This window comes from Mesoplodon densirostris, chromosome 7 (assembly GCF_025265405.1).
Source record: "Mesoplodon densirostris isolate mMesDen1 chromosome 7, mMesDen1 primary haplotype, whole genome shotgun sequence".
NCBI lineage: Eukaryota > Metazoa > Chordata > Mammalia > Artiodactyla > Ziphiidae > Mesoplodon > Mesoplodon densirostris.
The window spans coordinates 93,441,798-93,466,263 of NC_082667.1; the positions used below are offsets into that span (position 1 = coordinate 93,441,798).

The 24,466-nt window shown below is 34.4% G+C and overlaps 1 protein-coding gene across 1 annotated transcript in view; it reads left to right on the forward strand.

Moving 5' to 3' along the window:
* The window catches only part of CNTN5 (contactin 5), a 586,668-nt gene that overhangs the window by 560,191 nt on the left and 2,011 nt on the right, over positions 1-24,466 (forward strand). The window contains exons 20-22 of the mRNA XM_060105234.1: positions 13,113-13,299; positions 13,771-13,883; positions 21,991-22,159. Of these exons, the coding sequence (XP_059961217.1) occupies positions 13,113-13,299; positions 13,771-13,883; positions 21,991-22,159 (469 nt within the window). The remainder of the gene's footprint in view (positions 1-13,112; positions 13,300-13,770; positions 13,884-21,990; positions 22,160-24,466) is intronic.

Consider the following 24,466-nt stretch of genomic DNA (forward strand, 5'->3'; position numbering starts at 1 on the left):
TAATTGTGACCTGGATTGTCAGTCAGATTTGGACCTCGTTTGTCCCTGATCTGACTTTCTGTGTATTTCGTCTGAATCTCAGTTATCATTTATTATTCATTCACTTACTTATCCACATGCTATTTATTGAATGCCTGCTAAGTCTTGGTGCAGTGTGTGGGGTAAAACAATAAGTAAAATAGACAGAGTCCCTGCCCTTATGAAGTTCACAGTCTAGCAAGGGAGACTTTGTTTCAGTTTCTTTCTTTCATTTTTGTTTTTTGTTTTTTTTGGTAAGGCCTTGTAGCTCCTTTTGTTTGATGTCTTGGTTTTGACATTCTTTTCCCTGGTGTGGCCAGACCTATAGGGCAGCTGTAAGGATCTCAGTAGGAGGCTTTCCCTGATACCATCTGTCAATTACCTACCTACATTTAACATTTTTGTCCTTTACAAGGAAGCCTCTATTACACTCTAATTTGTTTACCAAATAATGAATCAAGCATTTTGACTTAAACTATGTTCATCTGCAACTAACTTACACTTTCAAATACATTAACCAATTAATTCAAATCAAACTGTTTTTGTTATTAAAATGACTAATTGCTCTATCTAATAGAATGGTCAAGGCAATTGATGTGGTAGAAATAGCTATGCATAAAGATAGGGTCAGAATGATGACAGCCCCTAGCCTACCAGAAAATAAAATGAGTTTATAGTAAGAGGCTTCAGGAAATTTTAGTAATATCATCCCATTTAATTTCAAAGTGGGTCCACCCATGGACATTTCTAAATGTCACAATTAGGCAAGATTCGAGTTCTGTTATGAAAAGAAAAAAAGTGGTCTTTTCAACAAGTTTGCAAGGCTGCCTTTTATTATACAAGTCTTATACTACCTCACAAAAATGACCATCTGAGGAAATAAGAAAGAATATGAAATCACAAATATAGACACCACTCCATCTAATTGTATTTCACAAATACAATTGAACAATTGTGTTGACATTCTCTTAAAACAACCCATTTGAGAATTTTGTTTACTTACATAGAAGTAGCTTGAGATTTCATGGCTACAGAGACTAAATGTAGAAAGCGTTGACATTGAGATATGTGAAATTTCTAGCTTATGACATGCAGCATGATTGAAAATCAGAAGTGAGCTATATGTATTGAATGACTGATTTTTGAATTATCATGACTGTCCCATCTCGATTGCCATCCCTGTCATTGGCCCATGCAAATAAATTATTAGTTTCAGTTTTGAATTTATGAACCCACCAGCATAAAGTGTCCTGTGAATGGTAATTCCTGAATCTTAGAACAGAGCCTCTAAAGCTTTTCCTAGAACACCAGGATTTTTATGTGCATACAAAATCAGAGCAGATGCCAGTCTAGCAAGAAAAAAGACTAAAGAAAAATAGGACCCAATTTCATCATCTTTTCTCTGATTTTCCCAAATTTGGAAGAATGACAAAGGAAATTGGGTTATAATGCAATGTTGGATGATTAATATTTGTTATTCCTTCACTTATCAAGCATTTATTATCAGTCACTGTTCTAGGCAGTGGAAATGCAAAAACTATTAAGATCTAGTCCCTGCTCTTAAAAAAAAATCACAGTTTAATAGTGAGAGATGTTTGTGGGAAATTTAAATAAGCAAAAGGCAGAGAGGAAGACATTGGAACAATACAATTCTTATGTCCATAATTAGACTGGGATTCCTTAGCATCCTGATCCTCTGAAGAAACACTAGTAGCATAAACCCATGCCAATGCCCTCCATGAGCATAAGTTTCTGTTTGCTTGAGCATATGCTTCTGTCCCTAAATGTCCTCAATTTTCCTAAATAAAACAATAAATCAATCGATAAAAAGTTTTACTGAATAAAATAAAAAGGAAATTTTTAGACATATTTTAAAATATTATATTGTATATTCTGCCAGTGAAACAAAATTCCTCATGATTATCAAGTTAATGGTGTTTGTATTCATTGTGACCTTTTTGGAAGAGTATTATTAAGTATATTTTTTAATGGCTGTGTTCATTTCAATAATAAGCGACAATGTATTTTTATAGCAGGGGCAAAATTACACAGTGTCCTAGTCCTAATTCTTAACTTTTTCATGCTTATTATGAAGAAGAACAAAAGACAAAACAACCTGTCCCATTTTACAATTCTCACTAAAAGACACACACACCCCTAGCGACTCCTTTTCCCAGGCTATATTCAACACTTGCATGTATTTATTTTAGAACTTCCAGAGGGTATGTAACTCAGAAGTTCATTTTAGACGTGTCACTAAAGCCATTTCCACTTATTGATTGCACTGAAAAGACACTAATTGTGTTTTGCTCTATAAAGTAAGTTGTAGTGGGGATTTCTTAAGGGGAAAAGGGATGAGATTGTTGTTTTTATTTTATGAGCTGACTCTAATTGTCAAAGCAGGATACCAAAAAAAAAAAAAAAAATTGGTCCTCACTGCTGTTTGACAATAACTCATACTAGGCAGATTGCACTTAATTGGTATAGCAGAGGGTGCAAGGGTGAGTGTGTGTGTGTGTGTGTGTGTGTGTGTGTAAAATGGAATTTCAGACTTAAATTTAAAGGGGGAAAAGAAGCTGAAATGAAACCAGTTACCAAAAGGCTAAAACAAATGCTGTTTTATTTTCCATATGGTGTGTGGGTAGCAGCTGTTGTACAGATTCTCCTTTGGCTTTTTGTTATGAATATATAAAAATAAGAATATAAAAAACTAAACAGTGAGAAGAAAATACTTCTACACTCCCTTTTCTGAAATTCTGCAGACTGGAAAAATTAAATAGCTTTCATGTCTCTATCATTAGATTTATTTCTTAGGTTATTTTCAGAGACTGGGAGGCTAACTAAAACTATTTATGATTTAAAAAAATCAGCAGATCAAAAGGAAATTATAGAAGTAACTTGATGATGTAACAGTTGTTTAACTTGTTCCTTCCCCTGTCCTATTGAAAGGCAACCCTGTAGAATTCTTTTAGAAAGTAATGAATAATTCAGTGTATACAGTGTTTCTGTTTCATTTACTTCTAAATACATTGCTTCATGGAGAAAATTCTCTAACCCAAACCACATTTCATATTTTCTCCTACTAAAATTTTTATAAACCATTTTATTTTCAAAAAGATTAAAATATTTGACTGAATATATTTTTTTACCCACATGAAGAACCAAAAGGGTAGGTATGGATGATATCTTTTATCATATTCAGAAGTATTTCCTATTTTTTCACTCTTTGACACAAATGGTAATTTACTGTGTGACCTCTAAACAGGGTTTTTTTCTTTACTCCTAAACGCAGTCATCCTGAGCTCATCATATCCATCCACAATATCACTCTCTGTTACATAATATACATTTGTACACAGAAAACATCCCTGCAAAAAATAAAATAACAAATGTAGACATCAACCCATTTAATTTTACAAATATTTGGAATATTTTTGTTGACATTCTCTTAGAATGACCCATATGAAAAATACCAAATTGCAACATAATCTTCCTTTTGAGGGTTGGGTTTTTATCTTAAGCACCTGACAACATACCTGTGGCATAGAAGTCCTAATTCAATGGGTGTTGAAGAGATAGATACAGACATGGTCTTGCTTACTACACTAAGAAATATAGAAATATTATAAGGTGTTTGAACACAAAAAGGAAGTTTTGCAAAACACATGCTTAGCATTATAAAAATGCCAATTACTAATTGACTATTTGCTAATTACAAAATAGCTGAGACTTTATTTTCAAAGGGCAAGACTTTTTTTAAGCTACATATAGAAAAATGCACAAATCATAAGTGTACAGCTCAGCGAATTATCACGAAGTGAACATACCTGTGTAACCACAATCCAGGTCAGGAAACAAAACATTACTAAGAACTAGAGAATCACCATGTGTCTCTTATAGTCATTATCCTTATTCTGAGCCCCACACCCCCACCAAAAACAAAAACAAAAACCCAGTATCCTGACTTCTGATTGGTTTTACTAGTTTTGGAAATCGTATGGAGCTTTTTATGTCTTGTATTTTTCACTCAAAATTATATCGGTAATATTCATCCATATTGTTATGTGTTTTCTCCTATATTTCATATGTGAGTATCCCACAATTTATTTATCATTCTTCCATTGATGGATATTAGGCCTGTTTGCAGTCTGGGTCTGTTTTGAATAGAGCTGAGTATAGAGAAAAATTTTGGTAGAATATATGATAAGTGATTATTATATCCCTCTTTTTTTAAGACTTCTTTGATCTTTCTCTATACTGACCTTGCAAATCTTTCCTTAGATTTATCCCTATTTAATATTTTTATTCTAATGTAACTAACATTTATGGGTTTTTTTACATTTTATATTATTCTTTTTTAATTTTTAATCTTTATTGGAGTACAACTGTTTTACAATGTTGTGTTAGTTTCTGTTGTACAACAAACTGAATCAGCTATATGTATAAATATATATCCATATCCCCTCCCTCTGGAGCCTCCCTCCCACTCCTCTAGGTTGTCACAAAGCATCAAGCTGATCTCCTTGCGCTATGCAGCAGCTTCCCACTAGCCATCCATTTTACATTTGGTAATGTATATATGTCAGTGCTACTCTCTCACTTCGTCCCAGCTTTCCCTTGCCCTCTTGTGTCCTCAAGTCCATTCTATATGTCTACATCTTTGTTCTTATCCTGCCCTTAGGTTCATCAGAACGATTTTTTTTTTGATTCCATATATATGAGTTACCATATGGTATTTTTTTTTCTCTTTCTGACTTACTTCACTCTGTATGACAGGCTCTAGGTCCATCTGCCTCACTACAAATAACTCAATTTCATTTCTTTCTATGGCCGAGTAATATTCCATTGTATATATGTGCCACAACTTCTTTATCCATTCATCTGTCAATGGACACTTAGGTAACTTCCATGCCCTGGCTATTGTAAATAGTGCTGCAATGAATATTGGGGTACATATCTCTTTTTGAATTATGGTTTTCTCAGGGTATATGTCCAGTAGTGGGATTGCTGGGTCATATGGTAGTTCTAGTTTTAGTTTTTTAAGAAATGTCCATACTGTTCTCCATAGTGGCTGTATCAATTTACATTCCCACTAACAGTACAGGAGGGTTCCTTTTTCTCCACACCCTCTCCAGCATTTACTGTTTCTATATTTTTTGATGATGGCTATTCTGACTGGTGTGAGGTTATGCCTTACTGTGGTTTTGATTTGCATTTCTCTAATAATTAGTGATGTTCAGCAACTTTTCATGTGTTTGTTGGCAACCTGTATATCTTCTTTGGAGAAATGTCTGTTTAGGTCTTCCACCCATTTATAGATTGGGTTGTTTGTTATTTTGATATTGAGCTGCATGAGCTGCTTGTATATTTTGAAGATTAATCTTCTGTCAGTTGCTTCATTTGCAAATATTTTCTCCCACTCTGAAGGTTGTCTTTTTGTCGTTTATGGTTTCCTTTACTGTGCAAAAGCTTTTAAGTTTCATTAAGTCCCATTTGTTTCTTTTTGTTTTTATGTCCATTATTCTAGGAGGTGGGTCAGAAATGATCTTGCTGTGATTTATGTCATAGAATGTTCTACCTATGTTTTCCACTAAAAGTTTTATAGTGTCTAGCCTTACATTTAGGTCTTTAATCCATTTTGAGTTTATTTTTGTGTATGGTGTCAGGAAGTGTTCTAGTTTCTTTCTTTTACATGTAGCTGTCCAGTTTTCCCAGCACCACTTAATGAAGAGGCTGTCTTTTCTCCATTATATATTCTTGCCTCCTTTATCAAAGATAAGGTGAGCATATGTCCGTGAGTTTAGCTCTGGACTTTCTATCCTGTTCCATTGATCAATATTTCAGTTTTTTTGCCAGTACCATATTGTCTTGATTACTGTAGCTTTGTAGTATATTCTGAAGTCAAGCAGCCTGATTCCTCAAGCTCCATTTTTCTTTCTCAAGATTGCTCTGGCTATTCAGGTTCTTTTGTGTTTCCACACAAATTGTACAATATCTTTTTCTAGTTCTGTGAAAAATGCCATTGGTAATTTGATAGGGATTACATTGAATCTGCAGATTGCTTTGGGTACTATAGTCATTTTCACAATGTTGAGTCTTCCAATCCAAAAACATGGTATACCTCTCCATCTTTTTGTATCATCTTTAATTTCTTTTATCAGTGTCTTATAGTTTTCTGCATACAGGTCTTTTGCCTCCTTAGGTAGGTTTATTCCTAGGTATTTTACTCATTTTGTTGTAAAGGAAATTTTGAGTGTTTCTTTAATTTATCTTTCTGATTTTTCATTATTGATGTATAGGAATGCAAGAGTTTTCTGTGCATTAATTTTGTATCCTGCTACTTTACCAAATTCATTGATTAGCTCTAGTAGTTTTCTTGTGGCATCTTTAGGACTTTCTATGTATAGTATCATGTCATCTGCAAAGAGTGACAGTTTACTTCTTTTCCAATTTGGATTTCTTTTTTTTTTTCTTTCTCTTCTCTGATTGCCATGGCTAAATCTTCCAAAACTAGGTTGAATAATAGTGATGAGAGTGGGCACCCTTGTCTTGTTCCTGATCTTAGAGGAAATGCTTTCATCTTTTGAGATAATTGATTTAGAATGATGTTAGCTGTGTGTTTGTCATATATGGCTTTTATTATGTTGAGGTACGTTCTCTCTATACCCACTTTCTGGAGAGTTTTTATCATAAGTAGGTCTTGAATTCTGTCAAAAGCTTTCTCTGCTTCTATTGAGATTATCATGTGGTTTTTATCCTTCAGTTTGTTAATATGGTGCATCACATTGATTGATTTGTGTATATTGAAGAATCCTTGCATTTCTGGGATAAACCCCACTTGATCGTGGTGTATGATTCTTTTCATGTGCTGTTGGATTCTGTTTGCTAGTATTTTGTTGAGGATTTTTGCATCTATGTTCATCAGTGACTTTGGCCTGTAATTTTCTTTTTTTGTGACATCTTTGTCTGGTTTTGGTATCAGGCTGATTGTGGCCTCATAGAATGAATTTGGGAGTGTTCCTCCCTCTGATATATTTTGGAAGAGTTTGAGAAGGATAGGTTTTAGCTCTTCTCTAACTGTTTTTTTTAGAATTCGACCATGAAGCCATTGCCCCTACACTTTTGTTTGTTGGAAGATTTTTAATCACAGTTTCAATTTCAGTGCTTGTGATTGTCCTGTCCATATTTTCTACTTCTTCCTGCTTCAGTCTTGGAAGGTTGTACTTTTCTAAGGATTTGTCCATTTCTTCCAGGTTGTCCATTTTTTTGGTGTATAGTTGCTTGTAGTAGTCTCTCATGATCCTTTGTATTTCTGCAGTGACAATTGTTACTTCTCCTTTTTCATTTCTAATTCTGTTGATTTGAGTGTTCTCCTTTTTTTTTCCTGATGAGTCTTATGCAATGTCTTTTTGGGCTCACCATTACCCCAGTTGCCTGCAGGCACAGTGATTGGTAAATAATACATATTCAAAACAGTTTTTTAAAAAAGTAATTAAATTAATAGTTTTGAAGATCTCAAAGTATGGTAAAATATTTACATTTCAATGTGCATTTTGATTATTTTTTAAAACTCTAACCTTTGGCTTCCCTGGTGGTGTAGTGGTTAAGAATCCACCTGCCAATGCAGGGGACATAGGTTCGAGCCCTGGTCTGGAAAGATCCCATGTGCCACAGAGCAAATAAGCCTGTGCCCCACAACTACTGAGACTGAGCTCTAGAGCCCATGAGCCACAACCACTGAGCCTGCACACCACACTATTGAAGCCCACACACCTAGACCCTGTGTTCTACAACAAAGAGAAGCCACTGCAATAAGAAACCCATGCATCACAACGAAGAATAGCCCCTGTTCACCACAACTAGAGAAAGCCCACACAGAACAACAAATACCCAACACAGCCAAAATAAATAAATTTTTTAAAAAACTTAAAAAAATAAAAACTCTAGCCTTACTAGTCTAGAGAATAAATTACTTTCAATGGTGCAAAAATCGGATTTTTGTTTTGCAACATTAAATAACAGCAGGAAGTAGAGCTGTCTTTATTAAATTCAGGGAGTACACTATTGAATGAGCAGTGATCATTGAGTGCAATTTAAATTATAAAAAACATGTGAATACAGCAGCTAAAAATTGTGTTTTTAAAATCTAACAGGTAACAAAAATCAGACCGGAGAATATAAAATACTAGGAAGAATTCTTCAATGATTATATATATGACTGAATGAAGACTGGGAAGTAGGGGAATGTTCATAGCTCATCCAGTAACCACTGACTCCATATAGCAGCATTCATGGATTTTAGATCCTGTAATTTCATGTAAGGGAACCAGACTGTGTACGACATGGATATCTTAGAATCATCACATCAGATAACTGAATATGTTATCTGCTTAGTTAAAATCATCATTATGGAGAACCAACTTTGGAAAAAAAAATGGGTTATCTACTAAAAAAGCCATCTAGATTTAGGTTCAAATCTACAATCTTAAAGGTATCAGCTGACTCAGAATTCATGCTTCCTTCCTGCTTCCTTCTTGCCACTATTAGTATTACATAATTTGGAGGAACAAAGTCAAAAAACAAAACAATATAAAGGACAGCAGAAAGGGAAACAGACTTACAAATTACAAAAATCAGAAATTTTAAACCATTAAAAAACAAAATAGTTCAAGTAGTTGGGTGACAATAAGGGAGCTGTCTAAAACTATTCATAAAACTGAGGATTTTATAAACAAGGTTATAGAGATTCGGTGGTTAAGTAACTTGTCCCGTTATATGAAGCTTATAGATATCAAAAATAAGATTGAAATTTAGGCCTTCTGACTCCAAAACCATGATGTGCCTAGAGCTTGTAACATTATGGCGTATCTCTCAGATTCATACACTTTTCTTGGAAATGAAAATTAGTAAAAACTCTTTGAAAACCAGTGTGGCATTTTTGTAGCAAATGCATAAAAATTTCAATAAGTTTAGACCCTGTCTGGAATTCTATTCTTGGGAATTATTCCAATATGTGGAAAAAAATGTACATGAACATATTCGTGGCAACATTTTAATTAAGAGAGCAAAAGTTGGAAGCTACCCAAATGTTCCACAATAGAAAAGTGGTTAAATGATATTTGGTACACAACGCATATGATAGACTTTTAGTATTGATATAAAAAATGGGGAAATATTTATATGTGACTGTAATGTTAGAGAAGAAATGTAAGTACATAATTATATTAACTATATGTAATAAAAAATACAGGAAGGGATAAACACACACAAAAAAAATCCCCAATTGTGTGAGGGCGATAAAATAGCAGGTTATCTATTTTTCCAGTTTCAGATATTTATATATTTTTAAATGTTTTTAACCTCATTTCAAGTGATCTCATACAGAGTTCAAAGTTTATAGGTTGATAAAATCTATCATCAGGATAGAATTGAATCGTGAAGAAATAAATTGAATGAAGAGGAAGTTTCAACTTTCAAAGGTACAGTGTGACTTATGAATACTATATTACCTCAATTCCAAGTTAAGAATCACTAACTAAGCATGATGTTATACTCCAAATATTTTTATGTTTTTCTGATTTACCCTATCCTCCATCAAAAAAAAAATGTAGTAAATAAAATTATTATTTTACTGTGAAGGTCATAGCTTCTCCAGCTCTTTTTTTCAGTATGCCAGAAAGAGAAATAATGTGTGGATTTTTTAGATTTATCACAGGTTTTACCTGGTGCAGCTAGTATTTGTGTTTTCTCACAATCAGTTACTTCTGAGCATTTTATCTTTTACTTGGGTTGTTTAATTTTGTGGTGATTCATCAGAAAATTAAACATTCAATATTTAACCTAAATGCCCATTGACAGATGAGTGGATAAAGAAGATGTGGCACATATATACAATGGAATGTTAGCCATAAAAAGAAACAAAAATGAGTTATTTTTAGTGAGGTGGATGGACCTAGAGACTGTCATACAGAGTGAAGTAAGGCAGAAAGAGAAAAACACACCCTGTATGCTAACACATATAAATGGAATCTTAAAAAAAAAAAAAAAAGTCTTGAAGAACCTAGGGGCAGGACAGGAATAAAGACACAGATGTAGAGACTGGACTTGAGGACACGGGGAGGGGAAGGGTAAGCGGGGATGAAGTGAGAGAGTAGCATGGACATATATACAGTACCAAATGTAAAATAGATAGCTAGTGGGAAGAAGCTGCATAGCACAGCAAGATCAGCTTGGTGCTTTGTGACCACCTAGAGGAGTGGGATAGGGAGGGTGGGAGGGAGACACAAAAGGGAGAGGTTATAGGGATATATGTATATGTATAGCTGATCATTTTGTTATACAGCAGAAACTAACACACCATTGTAAAGCAATTATTCTCCAATAAAGATGTCAAAAAAATTCAATATTTAGAAATCCAGAATTTATATTGAAATCTGTGTTTGTATCGGAATCTGTAATTTGCTGAATTTAATCACACTCCACTCCCTCAAATATATATATATATATATATATATATATATATATATATATATATATATATATATATATATATATATATATATATATATATATATATATTTAACTAACTTAAAAAAATATAGCCAATTAAAGAAAATTGAAGCAGAGACCTAGAAATCAGATATATCAGTAAGAAGGAGAAAGATACACATTTGTTCATCCAACAACCTCTCTCATCAAATTTTGTAATTTGAAAATAACTTAGATTTCTTCATTTAAAAGTATGTTCGAGACCAAGCAAGATAAGTTAGTTATTGGAATTGGGACTAATGGGGTAAACATAGTACAGAAGGCAGTGTTAGAGCATTTCAGCTTAATCAAACAAATTTCTGAAGTTCAGTCACTCAGCTGTATGCCAGTTCAAATCTATGAAGAAACAGGGATGAGAAATAGAAATTTGATTATGATTATCTTATTAACTCTCTCTCTATATATATATATATTCATATTCAAGATTTGTGTAGGTGTGTCAGGCAGTGTTTAATTACAAAGAACTAAATTACTCTATCTAGTTTAAGTAAGAAGTGTTTTATTATAAGTATTAAATGGTTTACAAAATTAATGAGTTAAATTACCAGACTCCAGGGTGATCTTTCAAGAGTAACTGTTAAAGTTAGTCAATAAGACTAAGCCACCAGGAAGACACTGATGTCTTCTAAAAACCGGAAGTCTCCATCCCTAGTCCCACACTCCGCTGCCATGGTTTGGAAGCCACCATGAACAAGATGGCACCACATTCAGGAAGCCTCTGTGATCTGGAAGCCTCTGCTATTACTGCCTGTTCCAGAATCCCACCATGTTTGCTATAATTTGCACCAATAAGATGGATGACTTGTGCCTGGCTCCTTGACTCCCATAAAGCTAATGGTTAGACAGTAAGCCATTCATTTTTGCTGCTACAGTCAGAGGGTGGAGGGGAAAGGAAAAATAATGTCTCCATTACTAAACTCATAGGCAAAAGAAACAGAATTTGTAAAAATTCACTCTCCATCTCATTTTTACTTTCAAATACCAGGCATGGCAACTGACTGATTAAGCCTAAAACATATTCAGAGCCCTAACTGCAAGGGAGCCTTAGAAGTATGATTTTTATCTTTGCATCTCTTCAGTCCAGGAAGACACTAGAATGAGGGTGAAATGGATGCTGAAAGCTAAAGTGCCATATCCCTTTGGTTACTCAACATCCATACACATCCTTCTCCCCATTCAACAACTCCCCAAAAGCAACAACTGGCAATGACAATGCTCCATTGTGCAAATATCTCTTAAACAAATGAAAATGTACCCACCATCTCCCTAAAAGGGAGAGCCAAGGGAATTTCCATTAGTCAATCTGTCCATCTCCTGTAATGAACTGCATTAGAAATTTACCTAGCCACAACACTATATCACAAGAAAGGAAGGGGCCCAGGTTATTTAATATTTAGTTATAAAACAGTACAAGGAAGAAAATGTGGTTCTTACAGTCTTCATTTTGTAAGGCTGCAGTTATAATTTGTAACTTTCTTCCTCCTCTACCCATTCCTTAAGCCCTTTGTCTTTAGCCATCATCTAGGCTCGTAGACACATTTTAATATGGTACAGTGACTCAAATGTTTTTTTTTTCGTGAGAGGTAGGAGCCTACAGTGACTTCTTATGGCCCCAAAGAACTGGTAGTCCTAGGCATGCTCCAGAATATCTCAAGTTCCAAACAAACTCCTCACTGCCCAAATTTTGTAGCATCAACCTTAGGTAAACCAGAATCTGGAAAATGTGATGTTTGGTTTTCTAGCCTGCAGAGTAGAAAAAGCACTTAAAGGAGGATGAAATGTTTGCAACAGTCCACTTCTTTCACCACAGTAATTAATTGGAGAAAGAAGAATTACTCTTCCATTATTTTTACTGCAATAAATAAGTAGGGGGAAAATAAACTACTCTCTTGTGCATGGTTAAATTCCAGTGTCCAAATAAGGTTAAGCTTTAGGTATGCAGAGATAATTATTGAATCTCATAAAGGGATCAAGATCTGTATGAGACCAGCCACCAAGAGCTCATAACCGGGAAGATCACCTCAATGCACAAATTGTGCTTTGACAAAGAGCTGTTCCCTTCTGCCACCCTCCCATATCCTAGCAAAGCCATTTCTCTACATTTAAACCATTCCAAATTATCATGAGTGTTCTGTCGCCTCTCCTCTGTTAAATCCATCCAGCTGTGTGATTCACCTTTGTGTGGGGCCCAGGAGGAAATATTTCTCATGCCTCTTTCTCAAATAATTCATTAAAAGCCCCATGGCTTTGAATGGGAAATGGTTCTGATGACCTATGAGAAAATAATTTCTTCAATTTCTTTGAATGATTCTTCATAGTACCAGGTAGCACCTTTCGTTGCTTTGCTGAGTACTGCTAAGTTGCTGCGGTTTACACATATGCAAATCACGCAGTGACAAAGACAGTGATTTTAGCCTCATTAGTAGAACCTGTTAATTGGATGATAACAGGAATGATTTCCCAGGGATGGGTTTGAGAAACATCCAAAGGAAAAAAAAAATCATAAGCACAGGGGAAACTTTAAAATTAATCTTTCATGTTGACAGATTGGCTATCGGAAAGACATGGAACAAGAAGATGCAGCAGAAACCATCAAAACTAGGGGGAATGAGTCATCTGTCATCCTGACAGGATTAGAAGGAAATACATTATATCACTTCACAGTGAGAGCTTATAATGGAGCTGGATATGGGCCACCTAGCAGTGAAGTGAGTGCAACCACAAAGAAATCCCGTAAGTGACCTGGATTTTTGTTTGTTTCAGACAAAAGGGAAACATCTTTTAACATTTCTGAAAGCAATGTGAGGTACATAAAAAGCAGAGTTGAAGAGCAGTTTTGATTTATAGTCTTGCTTCAATGCTTAGATCTGAATTCCAAACCTAGCCCAGAAAATTTTGTATTCATAGTAGATAAGGGTTATCTTCCTGTGAAACAAGGCTAAGCGATTTTGACACAGAAGGGAGATAAAAGGATTCAGGTTCAAAAGCTCAGCAGAGTAGGTATTAAAATGACACTCCTGGCGCAAAACCTTCCTTATCTGACTCTAGTTGGAAAGAAGCTTATGGTGCCAGTCAACTAGAAAAGACTGATATACTCACAAGAAAAGACTGAACACAAGAAAAGACTGAAATACTCACAAGGATTTAAGTGAATAAATGTATGTAAGACTCTTCATCCACTCACTTCCACTTTTTATTTTGTAGCCCCCAGTCAAGCACCTAACAACCTCAGGTGGGAGCAGCAAGGCTCTCAGCTTTCTCTGGACTGGGAACCTGTCAGACCATTAGCCAACGAGTCTGAAGTCATGGGCTACAAGGTCAGTGTTTTTTCACTCTCTTGGATAGACTCTCATCTAAAAAAATGCTATTAACATACCTATCTTTTTCTCAATCATTTTTCTACCTGTATCTTAGAAAGAGCCTTCCTGCAGTGGGGAATCCGAGGCAATCAAAATCAGTTTCAGCTACACAAGGCACAAGAAGGGAATGGGTAGGAAAGACAACAACAATTTGAATACAGGGTAAAAATGGCTCCATGAAACAGTGTCAGGACAAGCAGAACTTAGAGAGTTTTGGCATTCTCTTCCCAAAGACAAACTGTCCTGGCAGATGGAAAAGACTGGACCACATAGTTTGAGTAGAAAGACTTTCCATTAGCAAAGAAACACAAGAAGAAAAAATGCTAGCTTCAGCACGGGGAATAGGAGAGAGACCATGGAGAGAGACAGCAAGCTCCAAAATAGATACAACATTTCACATATGGTCATCCTGCTATGTGCCAGCAAGAGATCTGCAAATATAAAAATGTTTAGACAGTTTGTTTTTGAAAAACAGCTTTGTCTCTGATTTTAAAATATGTGATCAATATATTGAATTGGCTGAATTTCAAATTCTTTTTCCATAACATCAGATTCTATTTATTGTCTTAAACTCATACTGATTCATTATTGGAATATTATTTATAGCAGATTTTTTTTAATTTCAGTGATAATATTTGACTGACAAGCATCATTTGGGTGGCTGTTCAACTATCAGAGATGGTAACACAGCACTATGTATATAAAGTGCTAAAATTCTGAAGCTAAAAACTGAAAAAGTTATAAATGGAATATATTTTTTTAAGTTAGATAATTCCCATTACGAATATCTTAAGGCACAAACTGTAGCAATTCTTTCAGGCTATGACTGGTATGGATCATAGACATCCTCACAATTAAACACTCACACTCAAATCTGTCCTAATCCTCGTGGGTATTGAATTTGATCTTTGGGGGGAGGGCAGATGTGTCATCTTCTCTATCCTTCTCTTAGTCCTCTTCTTTCCACATCCTTCCCCTCATCCTCACAACTTGTATTCTAAGGCAAAGATATCCTTCAATGATTAAGGGTAGCAGTTTGGCCAGAAATGGTGATGGACCATCCGAGAACCAATCGAATATCATTAGAACTTTGGCAAGCAATCTCCCTAACTGGAAAGGCAAATAGACGCAAGAAAGAGCTAGATAAAAGCATATGACTGCCTAGAGGAGCCATTTGGCTTCAGGCATCTTTCAGGTGAGAAAAGAAATACTATAGAACCTGGAGAATACATGAGCCTCAGCATAAGGCTCCCAGGTGTGATGACCCTCATTGTTGCTCACATTTACCACTTCTACCTCTGCCATTGCTCCCCTCTTTACATGTGACTGTCTCCCCAACCTGTTTAAATATGATTGAAAGCAAGGCCTCTGACTTACTCATCTCTTTATCCCTAACATTTCTAGAGTGGATGAATAAATTAATTTTTGACACAACTTGAGGTATTTTATGCAATTACTCACAAGTGTGTATTATCAGCTGTGTGTTTTTCCTATAATGGCCTTCCCATGTGTTGTGGTGGAATGGGAAAAGAGCACTGGCTTCTGAGTCAGACAGACTTGAGTTCAAATCCAAGTTTTGTAACTTTGAGCTAGTTGCTTGAGTTTCATTTTAACTTCAAAAAAATCAAAAATAATGATAACGTATTATACAGATTATTTTAAGGATTAAGTAAGATAATTTGTGTAAAATGCTTAGCATATAGGAAGTGCTCATTGAAAAATAGCTACTGTCTTTCTTATTGTTATTGGAAGAATTCCACCTAGTAATGTGGAATTTTTAAATATTTTAACAGAAGAAACTGATCTTTAAAGGTTGCCTGCCAGTTCTGTCTCAATGAAAACAGCACAAGTCACCTGGAATACATTGTTGTGGAGGGGGTAATCACTAACATGGTCCATTTTAGTTGTATAAATAATGACAAGTTGGTACATGTTGACACAGGATTTTTTTCTTTTATTTCCTTGAAATGGTCTCACCTCCTTATGTCCCGAGAAGGAAAATCTAGTTCCTAAGAAAGGACTCTGCTGATAACAAATGAAGTGAGACCTCAAAGCCTGTTCTTTTGCAACTAAACCTTATTAGAACTTCTGATGTATGGGCTAATCCCCAGTTAGAGACCTACTGGCAGGAATGACACAAAGTGCTCTGCGAGGGAAAGGGGACTTCAGATTGATGATTGAGGCTTAACATAGAGCCTGGATTCTCCTGGGAAGGTCTGGTTTTCACAGGGCAGGTGACTAAGCACGAAAACTCCTATTGACACAGGCATAATGGAACAGGAATAGGATTAGAAACAGTAGCTGTGAATATTTACTAAAGAGATGGAACCCAGAGGACACAAGATTGGAGCCCACTTTTCTGAGCATGAGTTGGAGGAGAGCTACTGCAGCCTTAGGCAAGGATCTGCATGCAGTGAAAGAGCTGTACCATCTGGAGGGAGGTTCACACAAATATGGAGTGGCTAGTATGGTACTCAGAGGGAGAAGACTTTGATTCCTACTACATCTCAAAAAAACTATTGCCAGACCAAGAGTGGCACCACTGTATTAGTGAGCCCCATCTTCTTAAACATAATTGTGTGTGGCTGTCACAAAAAAATTAACAAAATTAGGGACATGTCAACACACTAATCTTTTCTCTTTCCATGAGGTAATTTGAGGTAAGCTTGCTGTATTAAGACTAAGTTTGCCTCTTGAGATTCTTGGAAAATTTGCAGTAGAGGATTTCCTGCTAATCAGGGCAAGAGAGAGCTTCCACAATTAATTGCAATATCAAAAGGAAAGTAAATTTATTTTTACTTTTTGGCCTGGCCAAGTTACTTTGCTTGTAAAAGCAAAAGAGATCACTAGAAATAAACATGGTATGTAAATTTGAAGGTGGAAACTAGGAGTTAATGCCTGAGGTTTAAAGTGCAGGGATTGTATATTCCATGTTTTATATGAAGTCCAGTTTAAGCTGGATGAATTAAGAAAAAATCCTCATCTAGAAAATTTCCAGATTGTGAAAATGATTGAAATGTGATAAATATGGAGAAAAATTGATTTGTTCCATAGACTTGATCCATAAATAATTCATTAATCTCTTCTTTTTTATAGTTAAGATATCATATACTGGATACAATTTATTCTCAAAAAAATAAACCACACACACACAAAAAAAACATAAGATAATAAGATAAAACAGCAGAGCTTGGAATTAGACCAATCCATTTTCTAAGGAAGCATGAATCTTACTCCTTTACTTGATTCCACAGATTGATGTGTCAGCAACATACATAAGGACAAGATATTACCAGAGAAAGATACAATAACAAGGGAAATTGGTTCAAAGTTGTTAAGAGAAAAAGAAGGTCTCCTCACCACAAAATCTTATCAGGGACTTCAAAAGTGACCAAGATTATAGTGAAAGAACGATGGAATTGAACCATATATGACAGTGTCACAGGAAACACATCAAAATTGTATCTATTCAGATAAATAGAATTATCTAGTACTGAAATTTCTCACTGCTCTTTGAGACTGTCCAAGAGAACTTGGACTTCTTGGGATTTTGTTTAAGAAGTCCAGATTTAATAGTAATACTTTTAAAGATATCACAGCTTCTATTAACAAGCAAGAAGAATAGAAGCATGAAGAACAAGAAAAATGCTGGAAAATAATTGTTGTTTGTAGACATGGCTACAAATTATTTCCACTCAAACAAAATAGCTTCCCACCTAAAAATATGAGTCAAATTGGGGAGTTTATTTAGCATATTCATAACTTCTTCAGGTCATTTTAATATTTGACTTTTTTTTTACATTTCCCAATTCAGATTAGCTGCATATTTTCTTTATATATATATATATATATATATATATATATATATATATATATATAATCAGGAAAGTGGAACAAAAACTTCAAAGAAATTCCCTAATTTAAATTATTTTTCCCAAATAAGTATTTTTAAATGAAGAAAACTTTGTTTTTATGACTCCACTAGCTTGGGGTCTGAATCTAGAATCCTTACTAATTTTGGCACATGTTATGTCTGTTACTGCCACTTCCAAAGAAATGCCAATAACAAAACTAAAGTATATTTAGCCATAATTCTCCTTAATGATCTTGAGAATGGAGAATTTTTTTCTTTGTACTGTGAAAGAAACTTACCAAGATTATAAAGTAAAACAGCCATCTTATCCCCACCTTATTCCCCTTATACAGACTTAAACTTAAGTGAAAGAGAGAATAAATGCTAAATACCCAGGGGCTATGCTTTCCCTTGTGCAAATATCCCCTTCCCCACCAAGACAGACTTCTGTCCATTCGGAAGACAAAAGCACTCAGAGGAAATTCAGGATAAGAGCTTCAGCCTACATATCAAGAAAACAGGGTCTCATTTTTCTGTCTATATCTAGAAATATCCTTTCCCAGATATACGACCTCTTCACCATACATCTTCTCCCTCACCTCTATTTTCTGATATCTATAGAGCTAGGGAGAGTATGGGGAAAATCAGGCTCAAAGCTTACTAGTTATTATATGATCTATCAATAGAGACAGAAATTTTTGTTTGTTTATTCCATTTAGATATCAGTTAGGGCCTGCCAGACTCCTGAGATATAGGTACACTTGAACTGAAATTGTATTCCACAGCCTGTGGATCTTTGAAGTCCATCTCTATATTTCTCCAGCTTCTCAGGGAGCCTAAGGTCTGTGGCCATTCTGGTCTCCTTGATTTCTTGTATCTTACAGCTGTTCCTTTATCTTATATTTACTCCAAATATGGGACTCAGCCTCTTTCCTGTGATCCCTACAAGTTAATTTAGGGATCATATATAATGGTTTATACCATCATTTCTATATTTGATTATGCTTATATTTTTTCATCATAAAATATTTTTTAAAGATTAAAACAAATGGCTTGTATAATGTCAAGTATATACATATACAAAGAAGACTTTATGGAAATGTCAGTGGGAGATAGAGTGAAAGGCACAACATACAAACAAACATCTGAAAATTGACATAGGAAATCCTGTTCTTAAAAGTCCTTGTAAGTCACCCTACAGCTTGTGGCTTCTCACTGGTACTTGAGCCTGCCACCTTCTTTGCACCTAGATTCTACTATCTTGCTGATTCCTCCTTACCCACACATTGTCACTGGGGTTTTGGATTCCTCACCCACTTTTGTGAAGAACAATTGCACCCAAGATGCTCAGCAAGTGAATAGCCCTTCCATTTAATAGGATCCATCCTTCCAATGACACTTGTGGGTGAGACCAGCAAAAATTTATTCTGCTATATTTTTAGGCACACTCACACCATTATTTTTACTATCAGACATATAAACTAGCCATTTCTAGATCATGCCTTTGAGAATAACAGGACTGCACTAATTTTTTGTTTAGGATCTTCTCTTTGGCTAAGTTTTTTAAGTAGAATTTGAGAATAGTCTTGACAATAGACAATTTTATTTATGCCTAGAGATAGTCATCATTGCAACTTCCAATCTATAAATGTCCAGATTCTCAAAGTACTCCCTTGTCTTCTTACTGTCAGTAACGATTTCTGACATGTCTTGATAACTCCTTAACCTTCTCATATTTCTCATTCATAGTCATGTCTTCTAAATCAGTACTTTAAAATGAGCAAAGATTCTCTAAATCACACAAGACTAACCATTAATTTAATGTATCTTTTCACTTAGTATACCTACTTATTGACTCATAGCACTACATATACCTGGATGTATTGTTAAAAACCACATTTAATCTCAAACTTCTTTAGCTACCATTAACTGATATTTTCCTGCCTTTACCTTTGTTCCTAAATCTCAACTGATCCACAAATTTTTCTTCAACTCTGGATTTTACAGCCACATTAGATATGCATTACTGACTGCATTTTTCTTTGTCATAAGAATTGTAATTTATTGGACCATAATAACAACATCCTCTAAAATAGTCACTCCCCTGCCAATCCTCACCAATTTACATACTTTTTCGTTGCCATAAATTTGCTTTCTAATTACCTCATGTGTATGAACAGAATGCTAATTCAGTATGCTGCTACAGTCAAAATGAGAAGCATAAATTCTGATACAATTTTCATTTTTTAAAGCCAAAAGAACGTGTTATAGGCATCCTCCTAGAAATGTTTCTGATTCCTAAATCTGTACCACTCTGTACATGGCTATAGCATCAAATATGTTTCCTACTGCAGCACATAGCACACTCGATTGCACTGTTTATCTGTCTCCACTGTTAGACCGTAAGTGCCATAAGGGGACCATATAGTGTTATTCTCTGATGAATCTCCAGTATATATAACTCACATGAGATACCCAGTAAAATATTTGATGTTGCTCTTGCCACTTCCCAACTATGTTAAACCTATGGCATCCTTCCCTATAAGAATTTCAGTAGATAGAATTATTGCACATATTTTATACTTTTACAGAGAATTTACTTCTCTCCCAAGACTCCAAAGTAAATTTAAATCCATGAAAGATAGAGAAAGTAAATGGAGGCAGCATGTTTTACCAGAATGCAGAAAGGAGGATCGAGTACGGACACACTTCAATATATGAAAATATTACTTTTCTAAAGTATTTTTTCTTGTATGTAGGTTAGTTCAAGTTCAAAACACATTTTCAATAAACACAAAGTATTATTAATTTTTGTCTAGTCTCCCATGGAAGTTCATCTTTTATGATGCAAATGAAATACTGACCATTGACAATGAACAATAATAGCAACAGAAAAAGTCGCTTTCTCTTATTAAGCTTACCAGGTCCTGTGCTAGGCATTTTACATGCATTTTCCTAACAAAATCATGAAATAGGTGTTATTATCTCCACTATACAGTACAGGCACTTCAGATTTAGAAAGGTTAGTAACTTGCTCAAATTTGCTCAGACAGGAATGTGTAGGAGATTGTTTTTTGTTTTGTTGTAAGAGATTGTTTTGAATCCAGATCTGTGAGACTGCAAAGCCATTGTTCCCTCCATTATGCAAAGAAATCATAATACTAACAATTATGATAAAAGCACAAAAACAATGAAACAATGCAAATGCATTTAAAATCTTAACTGCTGCTACTTGACCATTATATATATACACACACACACACACACATACACACACACACACACAAGTTTATTGGGGGCAAATGCATAGAAACAGTATAATACAGTGAAACACCTCTGAACTGATCATCTGAATACTAATCTTCCAATGCAATTTCTTCTACAGCTAGCCATATGATCTTGTATAAATCGTATAATCTCTATGACATTAGTTTTCTGACCTGTAAACACAGGATAATTCTGTGTCCTAATCTGTAGTTATAAAACTCTGTTTGCCATGAATACATGTTCAATTCTAGTACCATGAACAGATGTCAAAAAACATTTAACTTGGCTACCCAATGTATCCAAATGCCAATTTACCAAAAGGCAAACACAAAAGTAAAAATAAAAATACTCAATATAATTTTAAGCTTTCAGCTACCTTCTACATTTTTAAGGATTTATTATTGATGTATTTAACAAATTTCCTGATTACTCCTTTCAAATGATTTGAAGATGACAGCTTTGAGTACTCCCTCAGAATACTATTCATTTCAAGAACCAGGAATAACAGACTTTCAATGATCTGCCCCCTCACTACCTACTTCTCTAGCCTCAATTTCTCACTATTCTCAAACATCTTCTAATGCTATTGCTTTCTTATTGCTTAGATGTATTTTTAATCTTCTCTTATCTCTTTGTAGACTTTTTTCCTGCCTTTTCCAACTGATGAACTCTACTTATCTTTAAATACTTAGCTCAGCATCACCTTCTCCTAAAAACCTTCCTTAAACCACCAGACGGAATTAAACTCTCTCTTTTGTATTCCCATAGCCCCTTATGTATACATCTATTGCTGCATATAACACATACATTGCATTTGCTTACATATCTGTCTAAGCTGTAAGCTCCTTGTACCTAGCTCAGAATGTGACATACAGAAGGCAGTCAATAAACATTTGAAATCCTTGATTGAATATCAAATGTGTAAACATCTGATATTATTCCCAGGTATTTTATAGACAAGAGGGTCACAGCAACAGTCAAATTATTGAAACAGAGAAACCTCAAGCAGTAGTCCCACTCCCTGATGCTGGAGTCTATATTATTGAAGTTCGAGCATGCAGTGAAGGAGGGGATGGAACTGCTAGCTCCCAAATCAGGGTCTCGTCATATTCAGGTAAGTTTCGACACAATAGGCTTAATTTGATAACCACTAACAATATTAGGATAGTGTAAAACTCATCAAAATTAACACGATGGATTGCATGGTTCAGAGACTTTGACGTTTCTCTTATTTTACTCGGATTTGCTATATGATCCTCCTATTAATACAAACCATGGTAGCCCACTCACAACTGTGGAATTTCTACAAATCTAGAAAAGAGTCAACATTTTCATTAAAATATCTTTATTTGTGAAATTCCCCTGTCTATCCTGATCTCAAGTAGTGTCTTGCTGGTCACTTGTGCTTTTCATTATTGCTTTTAACCAGTATTGCACTAATTTAATATATTATACCCATTTCTCTATTGTCATTATTGCCTTTATCATTAGATAATGCAAAGTGAGGACAGGAAACTTTAAAGGGAATGCTTTTTAAATTAAAATTTGATTGTGTTTATGGATTTCAAAATAAATTATAAATTTCATTGAATATCTTTGTTTTGTTTTGTTTTGTTTTTCCAGCTTTATTGAAATATAATTGAGATATAGCATTGTATAAGTTTAAGGTGTACAACTGTTGATTTGATACTCTTGTATATTGCAAATATGTACACAGATTTATTGCAAAAATATAGCTAATACCTCCATCACATCATATAACTGCTATTTCTTTTTTGTAGTGAGAACATTTAAAATCTACATTCTTAACAACTCTCAAGTATATATTACAGTTTTATTAATTACAATCATTATGCTATATATTAGATCTCTAGAACTTATTTGAACATCATTGTTATTATTGGCAATATTAATAATTTCTAGCTTTGAGTGAGCCCTTGCTATATGTCAGGCACGGTCATAAGTGCTTTACATACATCATCTTATTTAATCCTCTTAACAATCTATGAGATAGGTTGCACTATTCTTGTTTTACAGAGAAAATTTAAGTAACTTGCCTAAGATCACACTAATTCTAAGTGGAAGAACCAGGATTCAATCCCACTGCCATCATTATTGCACCAGCAAGAGAAAACTGATTAAAGGAAGGGAGATTTTAACAAATTCAGAAAAAAGTAGTCATTTCATTGAGGTAGTCAAAAAAGAAAGGAAAGATTTCATTAGACAAATGTCTCATTGAGAAAATATTGGGCAATTTTTATTAAGGCCTTGTATTAAAATGTTTAATGTACATTTAATTAATAGGTAATTATGAATATTATTTATTGAGCAGTCATTCTCAAGCAGAAGTATCAACCTAAAGGGAAGTATCCAATGATATTCTGTAGAACTCTGAATGCGGCTTTATTATATCCAATGTATTGCTCAACTTAGGTTAAGACCAGAGGCATTTCTTATGATTTTTTTTTTTGATGCCACAAAGTGAGATAGAAGGAAAACATAGTGGAGAAAATAATAAGATAGCCTGAAACTTTGAGGAAAAGCTGTTGCCATAATACTTGGTAAGTAAATTCTTACATAAAAATATAAGATGAGATAAAGGACATTATTGGGACAATTGATAAATTTGAATAATGTCTGTAACTTAGATAATATTATATCAACATTAATTTCTTGTTTTTAAAAATTGTACTGTATACATGAAAATGTCTTATTTTTATGATCTGCACATTAAAGTATTTAGGGGTAAAAGTACATCATGTCTTCAACTTATTTTCAAATGGTTCAGGAAATAAATGTATGTATTTATAGAGAGAATAATAGAGCAAGAAGATAAAACATAAACATTTAAGGAATCTGGATGAATTCTTTATTTTATTCTCACTACATTTTGTGCATCTAAAATTATTTCAAAATGAACATTTAAAAATAAAAATCACATGATACAGAAAATCTGACTTTTTTTCAGAAATTCATGTGAAAAGATCTGAGATCTTAAATACATTTTGGCCACACAAAAATTTAATACACTTTATGATTTATTTATAAAATTATAGTTTCAAGAGCAAGAAAGGTAATAATGTCTGTACACTGATTCATTCACAATTGAAATGTTCAGATTTTCAAGAGCACATTGAAGAACTAAATATTATTTCTGAAAAGTGAAAAAGATGACAACTCTCTGCTTGCTTGATAAGTCTTAAATTTCTAATAACAACAATGCAAAGAGCATTTACTGAGCTCTGGTCGTGTCCTTTACATTGTGCTAGGTGTTTTCTATATGTCATTTTATTTTATTTTCCTAGCAAACTTATGAGTTAAGTACTTTATTATTCTCTGGCTCTCCAAGGTTCCTTTCAACTGTAACACAATCAGATTCTAAAGTATCATCCAAATAATATCAGCCCCAAGATTAAAAGTA